At 44.1% G+C, this 15,515-nt stretch overlaps 1 protein-coding gene across 1 annotated transcript in view; it reads right to left on the bottom strand.

The window, feature by feature from the left end:
* Nucleotides 1-6,096, bottom strand: part of MOXD1 (monooxygenase DBH like 1) — a 52,353-nt gene extending 46,257 nt beyond the window's left edge. Inside the window, exon 1 of the mRNA XM_050894345.1 lies at nt 5,800-6,096. Within this exon, the coding sequence (XP_050750302.1) occupies nt 5,800-6,096 (297 nt within the window). The remainder of the gene's footprint in view (nt 1-5,799) is intronic.
* Nucleotides 6,097-15,515: the final 9,419 nt, after the last annotated feature.

Here is a 15,515-nt window from a genome sequence, read left to right as displayed (position 1 = left end):
TTCCACTTGTGTATTTACAGGAACAGATAATGCATGTATGTCTGTGTACATGTGAATATATTTTCTTTGCAAAAAGAGGGTGTGCATTTTTTACACATGAAACAGTTATTTACTTCGAGACATGTCTTTCCTCATTCAAACTGTAAGTCATTTGAATATACTTCAGCGTATTTCTCATATCTAGTTAAATGCTGCCTGGGGCGGCTTCCCAGTAGCCTACAGCCGGCAGTGACACCCCTTGGTTTCTGCGGCGTTCCTAGGAGATATAAAAATATCACTTTCTCCACACACAAATGAAAAGCACTGAAATGTGGAGAGCTCTCTAACTTACCACACAAAGGTGTAAGAAGCACAAGCGGTTAGAAGTTGAAATACGACATTGCTTATCGGCGTGGATAATTTGACTTTGCAGCAGAGTTCCAAGGACCTATCTGAGTCTTTACATCAAGAATAAAAGTTGATTTAAGAGGTTATATTCCAGTTATATCAGAAGCTATAAAGCTAGATTAAAGGCTGTCCTAACACAAACAGACTAGACAAAACATGTAGCAATGTGTTTTAAGGGAAAGAAAACCTGTAAGTAGGAGACACTGCGTGATCCAACCTCACAACTGTACTTTATCACAAGGAACATTCCTTACACAGGAGCCACATTTAACCAGTACAAGTTTTCTTGTTTTAATTACTTTAATTACTTCAATTATGAGGAAGTTTTAAAAACATTTAAGGGATTTGCAAGCACAACTATTAGTGATACTTGTTCCCAAAATTTCTGTATGTGCCTTAGAAAATCTCCCCTCTTCCCTCTCCTACTTCTAAGATACTTGTTTATATTGAGAATTAAATCACTACCCCATTATTTTAAGCCTTTGCATCACTCGCGGTGGCTACATTTCCATCCTGCCCCAGGTGCTTAATTTTGGGGAGCTGTAAGAAAATTTCGATTTCTTGGTGTTTCCAAAATCCAAAGGGCAAGAAAAAATACCATAAAGAACAAAAAACCCTTGCAAAACAGCCCCCCAAAGCCTGCAAAATACAAGACTACAGAATTCTTCTCATCTTTTGTTCACCAACTGTTGCTTCCTTGTCCTAACTATTGTACCTCTGAAAGGGAACTACAAAGCACCCAGCCAGTGGAGATGTACACTGGAGTGTCTCTTTATGCCCCACATCGAAGCCAAGAGGGACTCATTAGTCATCTGGAGATTTTGCCCCAATGCCCAAAGGCATGAAATACCTCCAACAAAGCACCAACTGAGATATGTCAGTGTGGCACTCACTTTGCATCTCTCTCTTGGTGCCTTTCAAGTTGTTTTCTAAACACTTCTTTTGTTGCTGTTGGCATGAGTGCACTTAAAAGCAGCATATCGTTAAGTACAGAGAATGCTCACTGTTTTCTGTCCTTTAAAATCTCTTCCAAGTACTTCCCTATGAGCAATTAAGCTAACTCTATGGGATACATTTGATAACAGATATTCTTTAGTTTGGGTGACAGTTAACAAGCAAGGCTGTAATGAATAATAAAGTACTTTTTAGTGACACACAGTCCCTATTCACCCTGAGTAGGGACTATTTTTGTGCAAGTTCAACAGAAGATTCTAACAATGCAACCCTCTTGTATAACTTGCACAAAATAGGCATTCATCAAGGAGGATTACCCTCCCCAAAATGGGGCTCTCAGCAGCTACGTGCTGTGGGTGGGGATGCACAATTCCAGACAGGGGTGGAGACCAAGGAAAAGGCATGGGTCTAGCATGAAAATGCATGCTGTGTCAATTCATAAGCACAAAAGAGATGCATTAAAAAAGAAAAGAAGGAGGAAAGAAAACTAGATGCAAAAGCTGAGGCTGCCCCAAGAACTTTTACGAAGAGTAGCACATGCTGCAAGTGACCATGGCAAAATTTCAAGGTAACATTTTGCTAAGTATGAACTCTCCTTCCAAGTCCACCCCCTGTCTATAGAGACAAAGGCAGCTCCCAGCTTTCCAAAACCAGCCCCCATTGGTATCTTCTACTTGTTCTCAAACGCGCTCACCCAAACCCCACATAATCTGCCACTCTGTCACCACAGGGCTCTCAGTAACATCCGAGATTAATTTGTTCGCTGATGTCCCTCTTTTTCTCCTTCTGCTTGGTAGAGGTGCCTCCCTCACGAGAATATAGTAAAGCTATGCATGTCTGTACATATGTATTCATGCACGTATTCATGTCCTCTACATCCTCCCAAAATGTATCTAGGTTCCCATTCCAAGTACTGAACTTCTGAAGCATTAGGATAGTAAATGTATAATTCTCCGACCATTCAAATGCTCTGCAAAAACCTACGCTGGTACACCATGAAGGTTTGTTTTTCTTCTCTCATGACATCGTAACACTTTTCACCTTGATGTATTTAGAGAGAACTAAACCTCAGACTTCCAGATCATTTTAGCCTTTACTTATGCCAGACACTCTTTTAGCTTAAATACAGCTCAAACACAGAAAAGCAAACCAAAACAAATAACTCATTACACCCAAATTCAGGATACACCTAAAAACTGAGAAAGTAAACCCCAATCTCAGCTATCCAGAACTTTGAGTTACCAGATTTTTTCAAGGCAAGCACTGCCTGCTGATGGTGGGAATAGCATGTACTTGCTCTGAGGGGATGAAGAATAAATGCCAGAGGAAATGTTTTCTCTTTTCTCTGAAAACTATCTGGAAGTTTTCCTCTACCTCGATACATGGATCTTCCACACGCTAAGGAATATCTGCTTTTACTTTTACTGACAGCTGTAGTCTAACTACATTTACATGTTTGCTCCCAGAAAAGGACTCTTCCCTCCAAGAACATTTTCTATTTTTAAAGGGGGAGAGAGAATTTAAGGGGAGGAAAAGAGGCTAAATTCTCCCAAGAGACTAGCAATTTCAATGCCTACTTGAAAGACTATAAAGGTGTTTCAGAACGTCTTCTGAAAATCAGGCCACTAACAAGCATCTCAAAACTTTCAAAGAAACCAAAAAACGACCCTTGTAAGAGTTTTGACCACGATGCACATTTTCCAACTGATGATCATGGAATAAAAACATATTTCTAAAACCGAAAGGAAAAGTAAGTTCTTTCATTATAGGGTGTACATATTTTATAGAGTGCAGCTAGGCATAAAACCACATACTTTCAAGGGTACTATCTATGAAAAATTCTTTTTCAGCAGTAAATGATGTAAATTATGATGACATACACTTAACACAGAACACATTTTTAAAATATTAACTGTATTTGTGTGTCCAGTAAAGGGAAGAATTAGATATTATTGAAATAGCACTCTAGAACAAGTTATTCATTTTATAGCAATCCCTGCTGACTGGCCAGAAAAAGCCTTTGGACAAATTTTGTTTCTTCATCGTCTTTGATTCTGGCCTTTCCTTGTTGGTGCAAGTATGGAAATATTTTAACTGAGCAACTTTTAAAAAGACCTCAGTCCAGTTTAAAAAGAAACCTTGCCGCCTAGAGCTGAAGAAGGAATGGGGATGGAGAAAACCTCATGTTGCGAGCAAGCTTAACAAGCTTAACAAGGCAAGCTTCTGTGCCTTACCTAGTCAAAAGTGCAACAAAATAACTCATAGCACTTAGGACAGCAGATGTTTATTTGCTAACTAGTGTTTCAGGAAAAATACCAGGTGTTCTGTAACAGGAGGCACTTGCTACAGTCCTTCCCTCTTGTGTCTCGGTTGTATTTGTCATGGGATGCCAGTGAATAAAATCTTTGGAAGAAGAATGGAATTTGTATGGGGCCATTTTTAAATGATGCTCAAAAGCTGCGAGGGGTGCTGAAAAGAGCCACAAAAGTGCTTTGAGTGCTGGGGAAAATGTCCTGCAGTGGGATGCTTAAGGAGCTCGATCTATTTATTTTATGCAAAAGAAAATTGAGGAGTGACTTGATTACAGCATATAAATAACTTTATGGAGGTGGGATGCGGGGGTAGTAGAGTTTTTAATATAGTAGAGAAAATACATAGCTGGAACCCGAACCCAGACAAACTAACACTGGAAATCAGGAATAGCAGAGACTCGCCATTGCCACAAACTATCAAGGGAAGTGATGGATCCTCCACCACTGGATGTCTTTACACGAGGTTTGGATGCCTTTCTAAAAGGCTTGCTTTATCCTAACAGCATCTATGAACTAACCAAGCACAAAGTTTGGGTTTCTTTTGATGGTTAATAGGTGTATCTTCTGAAGTGTAAGGCTCCAGAAAACCTTACATTCTGTGAGTTAAGAGCTCATTGCTCGATGAGCAGAATAGGGTTTTTTTATTAGTGTTTTATTTAGACTGAGGTTTTCAGAAAAATTATCTTCATTTTGAAATATGGAGGAAAAAATATTCTGAAAAGCATCAGTCTGAACTTAGATAAGACAAATATTTGCCTAAACTTCAGATAGCAAACTAATAGGGGAAAAAAAGGAAATATTTATGCTAAAAGCTCACTTTTTCTGGAAAAGTTTTGATTTTATAAAATCTTGACAAATAGTAGGGAGAGCATATTAAACATTTAGTTTTCTTATGGTGAAATATTAATAAAAATCCATATTCTTAAAGAAAAGGCCCTCAAAATTTAAGTAGCAGCTTCAAAGATTAGCTACCTTTAACACAATGAAGAAACAACAGACAGCTTCTCCTAGACTGTACTCTAACAACTGGGTGTTACTCTGCTCTTAAATTGCCTCTCTAAAAGTTATTATTCAGACAACTGGGGGGCGACAAGATGTCATGCCGGGCCTGATTCCCCTTCCCCTCACCCATGGGACAAGCTGTCCCGGGTCCCCCGGCCCCAGAGCAGCTCCTCCAGGCTGGATCTCAGGTCGCTGAGAGGGGACCGAAGGTGTGTGTTCCTTCCCCTCTCACAGCTCCTACCCCACCAGCCACCGGTGCCTCTTGGAGGGGATGCTTCGCTAGAAGTACCAGCGGTGCCTACGTCCCACACCCTGTTCCCAGCCGTAGCCCTGGCAACATTTAGACAGGTACAGAACCATACCTAGAGAATTTTGCCAATACAGTTGGGCTCCTCTGAGGTTGCTTTACCTGACCAAGGACAAGTACCAGAGGCCCCAGTGGTTACTCTGTAAGTCCTTTCCTATATCTGGGTCAAAACACCTCCAGGTGAGGAGAGGAGGAACACCAAGGACAGGAGCAGCACCGGCTGTGCCCCAGCAGACGAGACTCAGCAGGCTGGGAAGCTGGTGGGGTCGTGCGCTCATGCCAGCGGGATCACAAAGAGAAAGCTCAGGCGGCACCAGGACAGCGAAGCTCCGTCCCTTGTCGGCAGGGTGAGGGGAAAAGTGCCGCACCTCGCTGGGAGAGACTCTGCCACCCCTCCCCTCTCCTCCTCGGGTCTAGGCTCAGAGGTCCGGCCGGGAGAGAGTGCCCAAGGAGAGAGAAAAGGGCTGTTGGATTTTCTGGATAAAGAGGAAGGAAACCTGACACCTTTGACGAAACCCACGTAGAAGTTTAGAGGGAAGGTTGGCAGGGAGCGGACCGAAAAGGAAGAGCTCCTCGGGGGCGGGGGGGAGAGGAACGCAGAACAATGGGAATAACCAAAAAGCTGGAAGGAAGAGGCAAAGAGGTACGGAGATGAGGGGCGCGGAGGCTGCAAAAGAAAGAGGGGCAGGGAAAGAGGGGCGTCCCGAGAAAGAAACAGGAGAGGGAAGGTGGGCGGACAAAGAGGACCCGGGACGCGGGGCGGGAGCGGGGTGCCGGGAGCGCTCTCCCCCGGCAGGCGCCGGCGGCTTGCGGGCAGGGGAAGGAGCCGGGCCTTACCTGCAGGTAGGGCTGGCCCCTCTCCACGCCCCCCACCACGATGTCGGCCGAGGCCATGCCGCCGCTGGCCGAGAGCCCGAAGCCCACGTAGCCGCGGGTGCGCACCTCCAGGCGGAAGGCGAGGGCGCTGCCGCGGCGGCCCCAGCGCAGGCGGTAGGCGGCCGCGCCGTCCAGCACCGCGCTGTGCGGGTAGCTCCGCGGCGGCGGCCCGGCGGCGGCGGCGGCGGCGGCAGCAGCGGCGGCCCAGGCACACAGCAGCCCGCCCAGCACCAGCGCCCAGGGGCGCAGCCGCCGCATCCTCCCGCCGCGCACCGGCGGCCGCCTGTGTCTCTGCGTGTTGCCCGGGCGCGCGTGTGTCCGGGCGCGCGTGTGCGTGTGTGTGCGCGGAGAAGCGGGGAGGGGGGGGGGGCCGGGTGCCCCGGTCACCCCGCCCCCGCTGCGGGCGGCACCGTGCCGGCCGGCCCCGTCGGGGCAGCGCGCCCTCGGCAGCCGCTTTGTTCGCTCCCCGCCCCGGCCCGGCGCTGGCGGCCGCCCCCGGTTCCCCCGCGCCGCCCGTCGGGGCCGGGCCGGGCCGAGCCCCCGCCGTGCCGGCAGCACCTGCCGGGCTCCCGCGGGGGCTTCCCGCGGAGGTGCTCGGAGTTCGCGTTAACGAGCGAAAATCCTCCTCCTGACGGGGGAAGCGGGGCGGAGGCGGCGGACGCGGCTCCCCCGCTGCTCGCTGGGGACCCCCCCGGCCCCACGGGAGCTTTAACTCCAGTGGAAGCAGTCCGCGGGAGGAAGCCTGGAGGCAAACGAGCGCTTTCCAGCTCTCAGCCGCTTCTTCACGTAGCGTGAGAGCACGGTGCGGCGGACGGATGGCTAAGCAGGAGGTCCCCCGTCGGGAGAGTTATTTTTGCTCCGTGAGTGGAAAACGGGGACTCCCAGAGCGATTTGCACCGTACACGGCTCCAAAAGCACAGCTCAAAACCCTACCCGCGTCCCTTGACACCCCCGCACCAGTCCCCGGTGCCACCATCACTCGGCCAGCCTGGCCATGCGGTCCCCAACACACCCGTAACAGAAGCTGCATCCACTTCCCCTCCGCGCACCGCCAACCCCACCGCCATTTCGGTAGGAAAGCAAAGATCAGAAAGGTGTTTTTGGAGGAATGATCCCCAGCCCCCTGCAAATCTGGATGGAAAGAAAAAAATAGCATAGCACCCAAAAGGGGAAAGTCATGGTCCACAAGAAGTCATAGCGGCCCTTGAAAGCTCCAAGCAATATGAAATCAGTTTTAAAATGAAGTTATGCTGTTTGAATTGTGTTTTGTTCATGTTTAAACGAAAGAGAAAGAGCCTGGCACTCAACAGAAATTAAACATTAATTCTATGAAAACCAATCCAACTAGTACCTAAGGGAAATTAGTAATGCTTCCTTTCTAGGCTTTTGCATGAAAATATTTCACAAGTATCACTGGGGCTTCCAGAATATCACCACCTACTGTGATGTGAGGAATACATCAAACTACAAAACAACTTCTAGAGAAGAAAATGCTTAAAAAATTATTAGCACCAAAAATTACTTTCACCTAAAACATCATAAGAAATGAGAGAAAAACAATAATTAGATACTGGTGAAATGAAAATAATTTTTAAAGGGAATAGATTGGTGTGACCTTTCTTCCAATTATAGCAGTAACTTCAAAGGTACAAACTCAGATGAGTGACAAAACAGAAAATGGCGAGATGCTGAGTGTTTAGATTCTCTTCTAGAAAATTGCTAACACCTACAAGTGGATGTGAATTAATTTAAGGAGAAATTGCAAGTGCGCGATACCTCTCAAGGCCAAAGGTATGACCTCAGCACCCATTGTAAAACTGTGTTAAAGAAAGGATCCTTAGGACAGTTACAAAAGTGTATGTTTATGTTTTCTGGGGGCAGGGACAGAGAAGGAATGAAGGATGTTTCTTAAAATTACCTTTTTTCTTAATTTTCCTATAAGACTGTATACTATGTTCTTACATAACAGAAACCCCGAGCTAAAGTTTCAATCATGTGAACATGACAAGCTCCTACAACTTCACTCTCAGCAAGAACAACTGAATTACACATCTGGTAGGAGAATTGCTGCCTTTCAACCACAACAGTGGTCTCCAAAGTCTAACCAGTGCTTCCTATAGCATGCATTGTATAAGTGTTTGTACAAATTAATGGAAAATACTCACTTTAAAGTACTCCATCATGCCTCAGTTTGGTACGGATGGTACTGACGACATTTTAGAAGCCTGTACACAATATGGGATATTGTTATATAGGGAAGGATGATGGAATATCCTATACAGCACACTATGCTGTACAGCACAGCAAGCAGAAATAGGGTTCCCCAGCCAGCCTGGATGCGGGTGCCATGAGGGAAGCAGAGCTGGAGGTAGGTGTGCACCATAGAGGCTGTTGTCAGTAAGAGCTGCACACCTCCCCGTACGAAAGCCCGGCCTCCGCCCCGCCACACCTCCGTCCAACTCCCTGCTCCTCTTACAGCAAACAGGCACAGACAGAAAACTGAAAAACAGGCTGCAATGAACTCAAACTTGGGGTCGGCTGAGATCATTCCAGTCATTCAGCCAAAAGCCAAAGCAGCAGGATCATCTAGTGACTTGGACAAACTGCAGTACCTCAGACAAGACAAGCCAGAGGTTTGTTATAGTGGGTCTGGTAAAAGTGGTAACGCTCACAGGAAACAGCCTGGTGTTTCTGGTGAGCTGCAGGGGCCTTGGAGGGTGGACAGCCCCTGCACAGCCCGGCACGTGAGTCCTGTGCCAGCAGAGCCTGTGGCTAGGGCGTCCCTATTCCACGGCTCTGGAGCTAACCCCAGATTGATCCCGGGCTTTATTTTCTTTTGTGGAGGGAGAAAAATGACATTTTGGAGGCTGAGAACAGGAATGAAACAATACTCGAGTTCTTGAAATCTCCCATGGGATTGAATGATCTTCTCTCCACACAACTCAAGGGTCAGTCTGCTGCTTCTCAGCAGCTCTGAAGCCCTTATTCCCGAAGCCCTTGTGACCCTTTACCAAAACCTGGGGGTGCTGGTAACCTGTCTTCCAGCAACGGAACTGCACTCAGCAGCACTGCTCACCCCATCATGCTGGCCACGTCTAGGGTAGTGGAAGTGCAGGAATAGCAGCCCTGTTGCTTTCCAACCTCCAGCAGATATTTTTCCATTAAAAGAAACCATCCAAACGGTTTTGCAGAGCTGCACACTTGATCTACAAATACTGTGACAAAACCAACCTTTTTCAACTTGCTGCTATTTATAATCCCAAGAACAATACTCATGTAATAAAACTTTCCTAGTAAAATTAGAAGAGGCACTTTGTGGGCAGAGTAGTAAAATCCCCAAAACTCACATTAAGAGACTCCGGTGACTTCACCAAAATTTTTTTCATCATTAAGAGACCAAACATATGAAGAAAACACAGTCTAAATCTGAGCCTTTGCCTAGAAGTAATGCTGTTGGCAGGAGCACAGGGCGACATCAGATTACCACCTTCTCCTGGTTGAACTCAATCCCACCACTTCTCTTCTCGAGGAAGGCAGTCACCTAACCAAGCACAGAAAGATTCAGCAAGTGTTTTTCTTTTTAAAATCTCTTACTACCGTTACTGAAGATGATCTTGCCAATTGCTCCCTCACACCATTGCACAGCGTGGTTCACATACTGAAGTACTGATTAAAAAATGGCACCTTCTTGTTCATATCACAAATATTTGAGAAAAAAAAGCACAAGATCTATAAAGCATGAAAAACCTACTAAAAACATAGACATCTTTTGATACAAACCAGTGCACTTTGCTGTAGGAGACACTCCACGCATCAATTCCCAAAACTGTAAGGAAATAAAGAACATGGCACAGCTAAAACAACAACCTGTGACTATCCAGAAGAAAGCGGGCCCTCAGCTAGTGAGCTAATTAAGCTGTGTAAGAAACAAATCTTAAAAATCACTTGGAGTCAACAGTGACACTGGGTTTCATCCAGAGCAACAACATGACTGTCTCCCTTGAACACACTGCTTACCTAAGAAGCACTCCTGCACCAGCCACCCCTTGTCTAATTAGTATAGAAACTTTTGAATCTGTCTGCGTAAGGACCTTCTCGGGTCCTGCAAGAAATGCATGCAAATGCGTTACATACAAGCGTGGCACCAAGTGCCTGTGCGTAATGCTGTGAAGAACAGTACATAGCAATTACTGGGAAAAAAATCTACTGTGAAACCTATGCAAAAAGCATTTAAACTGTGTATGCTCTGTGTGACAGACAAATGGACAGACAGGTAGAATTGTAATAACATGTGTATTAACTTAGTAAAGATATATATGAAGCATAGGTAACCATTTTAAAATGGTAATTATACTTAAAGGTATATATGTTAAAAGGTATTCCTCTTCAGGGAACATCAGCACCAGAAGAGACAGAGTCAGTGAAAAGTAAAAAAAATTGAGATTGGGTTAAATTCAAACAAAAGGGAATGAATTCTTCCCCACACCTGAGGAGACACGACCGCGTAGAAATGGCATTGCTGAGGTATCCCCCTGCGGCACTTGCTGTGAATCAGCTCCCAGCATTACACTGCACGACTGACTGCAGCTAAGTGCCTCCTTTCGCAGAGGTACTCGTAAAAGAAGGGAAAAGACAACAACCACAACCAAGAGAAATGAGAGACACTTTGCTGTAAAGCCTGTCGACTTTTCCAACTGGTCTAATAAAACTCTTGCCCTCCAATTTTCCCTCCCAAGAGAAGCGAGAAGTTTTTATGAACTTGAGTCAAGGTATGTGGAAATTTGGCAACGTCTGCAGAAACCAGCCTGCCAGTGTGGAAAAGAAAGCTAAATCATTCTGCTAGTGCCCTGAGCACAGGATCGGGAAAATAATTTTTTTCTAACATTGATTTTATTTTTCTGTCCTCAGGCAAGTAATTTAAAACATCAACCGACATGAGTCTAAACTCATCATAAGAATAGCTGAAAGCATACTACTCTTTATTTATACTAGTTTGAGATTAACAGAGCATTTAAAATGTAGGTTGTAGGTAGCACAGGAGAGCTCCAAAGCTATCCTAACTTGAGCCAAGGTCAGGCTGCTTCAAGAACAGAAAGGTAGAAATGGTCCACCTCTGTACTCACTGGTCCCAATCATTACTTCCAGCTCCAGTGATTAATGTATATTACTTCATAAGAAGAATTTGTATCTCCTCGGTATGCCAATCTAAAAGCAAAACCAACTGTGTCTTCTTCTCTATTACCCCCAGCAAAAGAAAAGAAAAATGCAAAACAAGTACATAAAATGCATAGAAAGAGAATTAAAAAGACTTATAAAAGCCTTCATGCAGTTACTCTGTTTACAGTGACCAATTAAATTGTAGGCATTTTCCACTTTACAATGTAAAAATAATTTTCAAGTATTTGGGAAATGGGGTGGAAAAAGGACAAGGGAAAAAAAAAAAAAAGAACTTTAAAGACCAAAAGATGAAGTAATAGAGCAAATTCCAGAAAAACATCTATACTGAAATGCTGGAGAGCTTGTATCCCCACTTTGACTGATACCTTGCTTTCAGAGGGCTGCCATTTTCAGAAGACACAACAGAGCCATATACTTCCCCTCTCAGAGCTAGTCAATGCCTTCGATATCTTTTCAGAAAAACACAGTAGTGCATAGGAACGGTAAATACACAACTTCTGGTGTATTTACGTGGTCATGTTGCTGTTCTCCTAAGTGCAGCTTCAATAAACATCAATAAAATAAGCACAATGCTCTGTTCTCCCACCTTAATCGAGTAGGTTAAGACAAAACAGTTGTTCCCAACTTGAAGATTTTTTTTCTCTAAAGTTAAATACTTTAAATAAATGTTGAAGAGCAGCCAGATCATCTTGTGTGCCCGAGGAAATGTTTGGCGCTGGTGGAGGCACAGGTGGAACATTTCCACCTTCCTCTTTTTGAAGCAATCTTGGCCTTGGATCAAGACAGAAGGGTTTTCCAGCTCCTCTTACTTGTGCTGGTAGTAATGTTCCCTAGGAGCCCATCCCGCTGGCTCAGCATTTCAGAGACAACATCAAGTTCAACCCACAAACCTTCCCGCTCTCGGTCCCCCATCCACATTGAACACAAACAGGATTGTCAGTGAAGCTGGATTTATTCTGTGTAGGTATTCTCCCACTGTAACAAGCTTCCAGCTGGATCTGCAAGCTACTTCTCTAACCCTCTTGCATCACACTGATGTCAAAATCTGGATTTACGTAGGCCATTCCAATGGGGGATAGAAATCATTAAATTAAAAGGGTAAATAAAAGGTGCTTCATTTCATTTTCACAGGTGAGAACAGATTTCTTGTTGCCCTCTGTTAGAAAGATGGTGTTGCTATTGGCTAGCTAGTTTATAAAACGTTTAAAATTAGTAATGTATAATCAATGTTCAATATTCATGAATTTCCTGCATGCAAGCTAAATTGCATAAGAGAAGGGCCAGCAGGCGTCTAACCCAAAGTATGCCGCAGAGCACAGGAGACATTAGAAACAGGCTGAAACCAAACCTTTTTATGTCTCTCGGATATCCTGTTGCCTGCAAACGGACAGAACAGACAGCTCTGGCTCTGGGCTGCTCTCTAGCAAGAATGCCTCAATGCCACAACACACCAGCACAAGTGAATTAGGTGTTAGGTCACTACCCATGATCAGGCTAAATCTTCATAATGAATTGACTCATTAAGGAACAGCAGGCGTCATCTCTTTGCCCTTCGCTCCCCAGCTCCTATCAACACCTCGGAGCATCCTCACTAGGGTAGCACCAGGAGGCAAAGCGCATCTCTTATTTCCCAGAACTCACTACCATCTGCTAAACCTGGGTATTCCACAGAGCGCTAAAACCTGCCACGTTTAGTTTACGTACAGGTGTTACGGTTGTAACGTGTAGGCCTGAATTAATGAGAAAAATCATTATACAGAATGAATATGAAAACAGCCCATGTTTTGGAGAGAAATATCTCTAACTTTAAATGCACACAAACTGTAGCTGAAAAATTAAAAAAAAACCAAAATTTAGAGCTGCGTACATTGATTTTTCAAAACAAACGAGGAGTCTGAGGCTTCTGGTTTTGGGTGGTTTATGGTATACCTCTAAATTGGCTTCTCATCGTCCCATTAAAAATTCTATCCCAAAGATTTGGTGATTACACAAAACACCTGGCTGGATTAAACACTATAAAATAATTCCTCTTTTCTAATATTTCTTCATCTAAAAAGTACCTCCTGTACTCTTCCTCTCATATGGCCAGATAAATCCATTTATTTGGAGTAGAGGCAGAGTGCAGGAAGCCAGCCAGCCCCAGGAAGAAGAACAACTGGTGCCAGGTGGACTTTCACCACAATGACACCAGTGAAAAAAATGGAGTCAAACTGCTTCTCTCTGATGTGTCTTTGTAATTTCAAACATGAGTAGAAGTCTGGGAAACCAAGGTTATTCAACTCATTTTTTCACTGGTTATAATAAGATTGTAGAGAGACCATAGATTTTATTGGTTAATTAAATATTGTCTGTTGCTATGTCCACATAATACTAAATTTCTGAGAGACGGATTATATGCTAATGGGTTAATAATGATTTAATATTAACATCTCTTTTAATAAAAAAAGTAAATCACGCAGGTTGTCAAATAATTGTCAGATCGAGAATAGACCTGTTGATTTTTAATTTTTTTTTCCTTAAGACAGACTGGCTAAAATCAAAATGAAAGTCTTTTTCAGAGTAACGCACTTCCCAGGTGAGAATTAACTTCTGAGACCACCTAAGCCAAACCCTGACTCCGGGGCAGGATCACCTTTTACCTGTGTCAGATCTGAGAGATGTCTGTCTAGCCTCCGCTTTACCATGTCCATCAGTGCAGATTTTTTTCTCTTCTCCTCTCCTTCTCCCTTTGGATAGAATCGACTCTACTCCATCACCATTCTTCCCAGCAGAAAGCTCCGTTAGGTGGCTAATCTTGGAAGCGGCAATTTAAGCCCATAACTGCTGTTCTGCACCTTATGTATTTATTTGACTGCATGGAAGCCAACACAGCTGCTCTTGGAGCGGAGGAAGGCACTTCCTGGTCCCTACCCCTCGCTGCCTTGTTCTCTGGCTTGGTGTAGTTCAAGAACCAACTGCTGGATATAGGTTTTCAACCTGTATGACTTTTGCAAGAAGCTGAAGACCATCCCTCCTGTGCAGCCTTCGCAAAGCTCGATAGGCATCCAGTTTTCTAAATCTAAATGAACAATCTCTACTTTTTTCCTAATTGGACAGATGGATTCAGAGAGCATAACTTACCTCTGGGTTTAATTTCCCTCTCTTATTTATAATGTCAAAATTAGCAGAACAAACACAAAACAGAAGGAGAGCAGGAGGTGGGACTTGGTGCCTTTGGGGGAATGTGTTGTTCTGCAGAAGTGGAGAGCATCCCCGTGCCCTACCCTCTGTGCAAACAGCCTGCATAGCCAGTCAAAGCTATAAATACACACAAGAAACAAAAATGTAGCAGAAAGAGGGTGCCAAATGTACTGCATCCTTTGGACAGCAAGGGTAGCATCTGTTTTCCCAACGAATTATGAAGATTAGCTTGCAGTTACTCCATCACATAAAAGTTTCCAGAATCTTTCAACACAGCAAACTATTGAACCCAATCCTGTTTCCACTGAAGTCAGTGGTAAATTCCCAATGCAAACAGGAGAAGTAACCTTACTTTTGAGAAGGAAAACATTCCTTGGTGGAAAAAAAATACCCATCTCTAAAACTTTCAAGCACTCTGCTGAGCTGAGTTTTTTTACTTAGAACTGATGCAATACATTTTGCTCCTGTATATATAACACACACCCCAAACACTTATGCGCCCACAAGATGGCTTGTATTTAAGCAAAGAAGAAAGTTTTGTTGAAATGTGGAGTTTATAAATAAAGTGTATGCATAGAAAGTGTACACAGTTTGAGGAACAAGATTCTTGCCTGCTGATTTGAAGGTAAGTTTACTGTAAGATTTCCAAAAGATGGTGGTTCAACATGGTCGTCATTAAAATGTCTGGATTTTTCTCCTCGATTTGTTGAGTTGCTTGTCATGGTCATTGATGCTTTTGTCAAGTTTCAAACCTAGAATGACAAGCACTGTTAGTATGAAAGTGAAAGGAATATGACAAAAAGCAATGAAATTAAAATCCTTAAAATTAACAAATGACATCACCTCTTGACATTAGTGATGTCAGTAATGGATCACTAACTTCAGGGGACACAAAGCAGACTTGAAGAAGGAATACAAAAATGCAAGACCATAACATCAAGTGTAGAAAAAAAAGAGTCACAGGTACGTGATAGAAAAAGAACCCTGGAAACAGTGATGCTGAAAGAGACCGAGGCTTCTTGCTAAGTAATCTGCTGAGCAGGAACCCCCAGTGTGAAACGACGAGAGAGAGGAGAACTGGCTGTGCCTCCAGGGAAGGAGGCAAGCATTGCTGTGCTCTGTCCCCTATGCCAGGTCCACGCACCGAAAAGACAGTTAAGAAACTGAAAATATACAGAAAATGACTGAAGGACTCAGTGAAGGCCTCAAAAATCTCCTTCCATTTCCGAGCTCTGAGTCAAAGGTAAGAGATGAGTTGATCATGGCCTGTAAATACCTATGGATAAAATTACAGTAAAAAACATAATCTGTAAACAAAG

The sequence above is a fragment of the Gymnogyps californianus genome, chromosome 3 (assembly GCF_018139145.2).
Source record: "Gymnogyps californianus isolate 813 chromosome 3, ASM1813914v2, whole genome shotgun sequence".
Lineage (NCBI taxonomy): Eukaryota > Metazoa > Chordata > Aves > Accipitriformes > Cathartidae > Gymnogyps > Gymnogyps californianus.
This window is presented reverse-complemented; position numbering and strand designations above follow the sequence as displayed.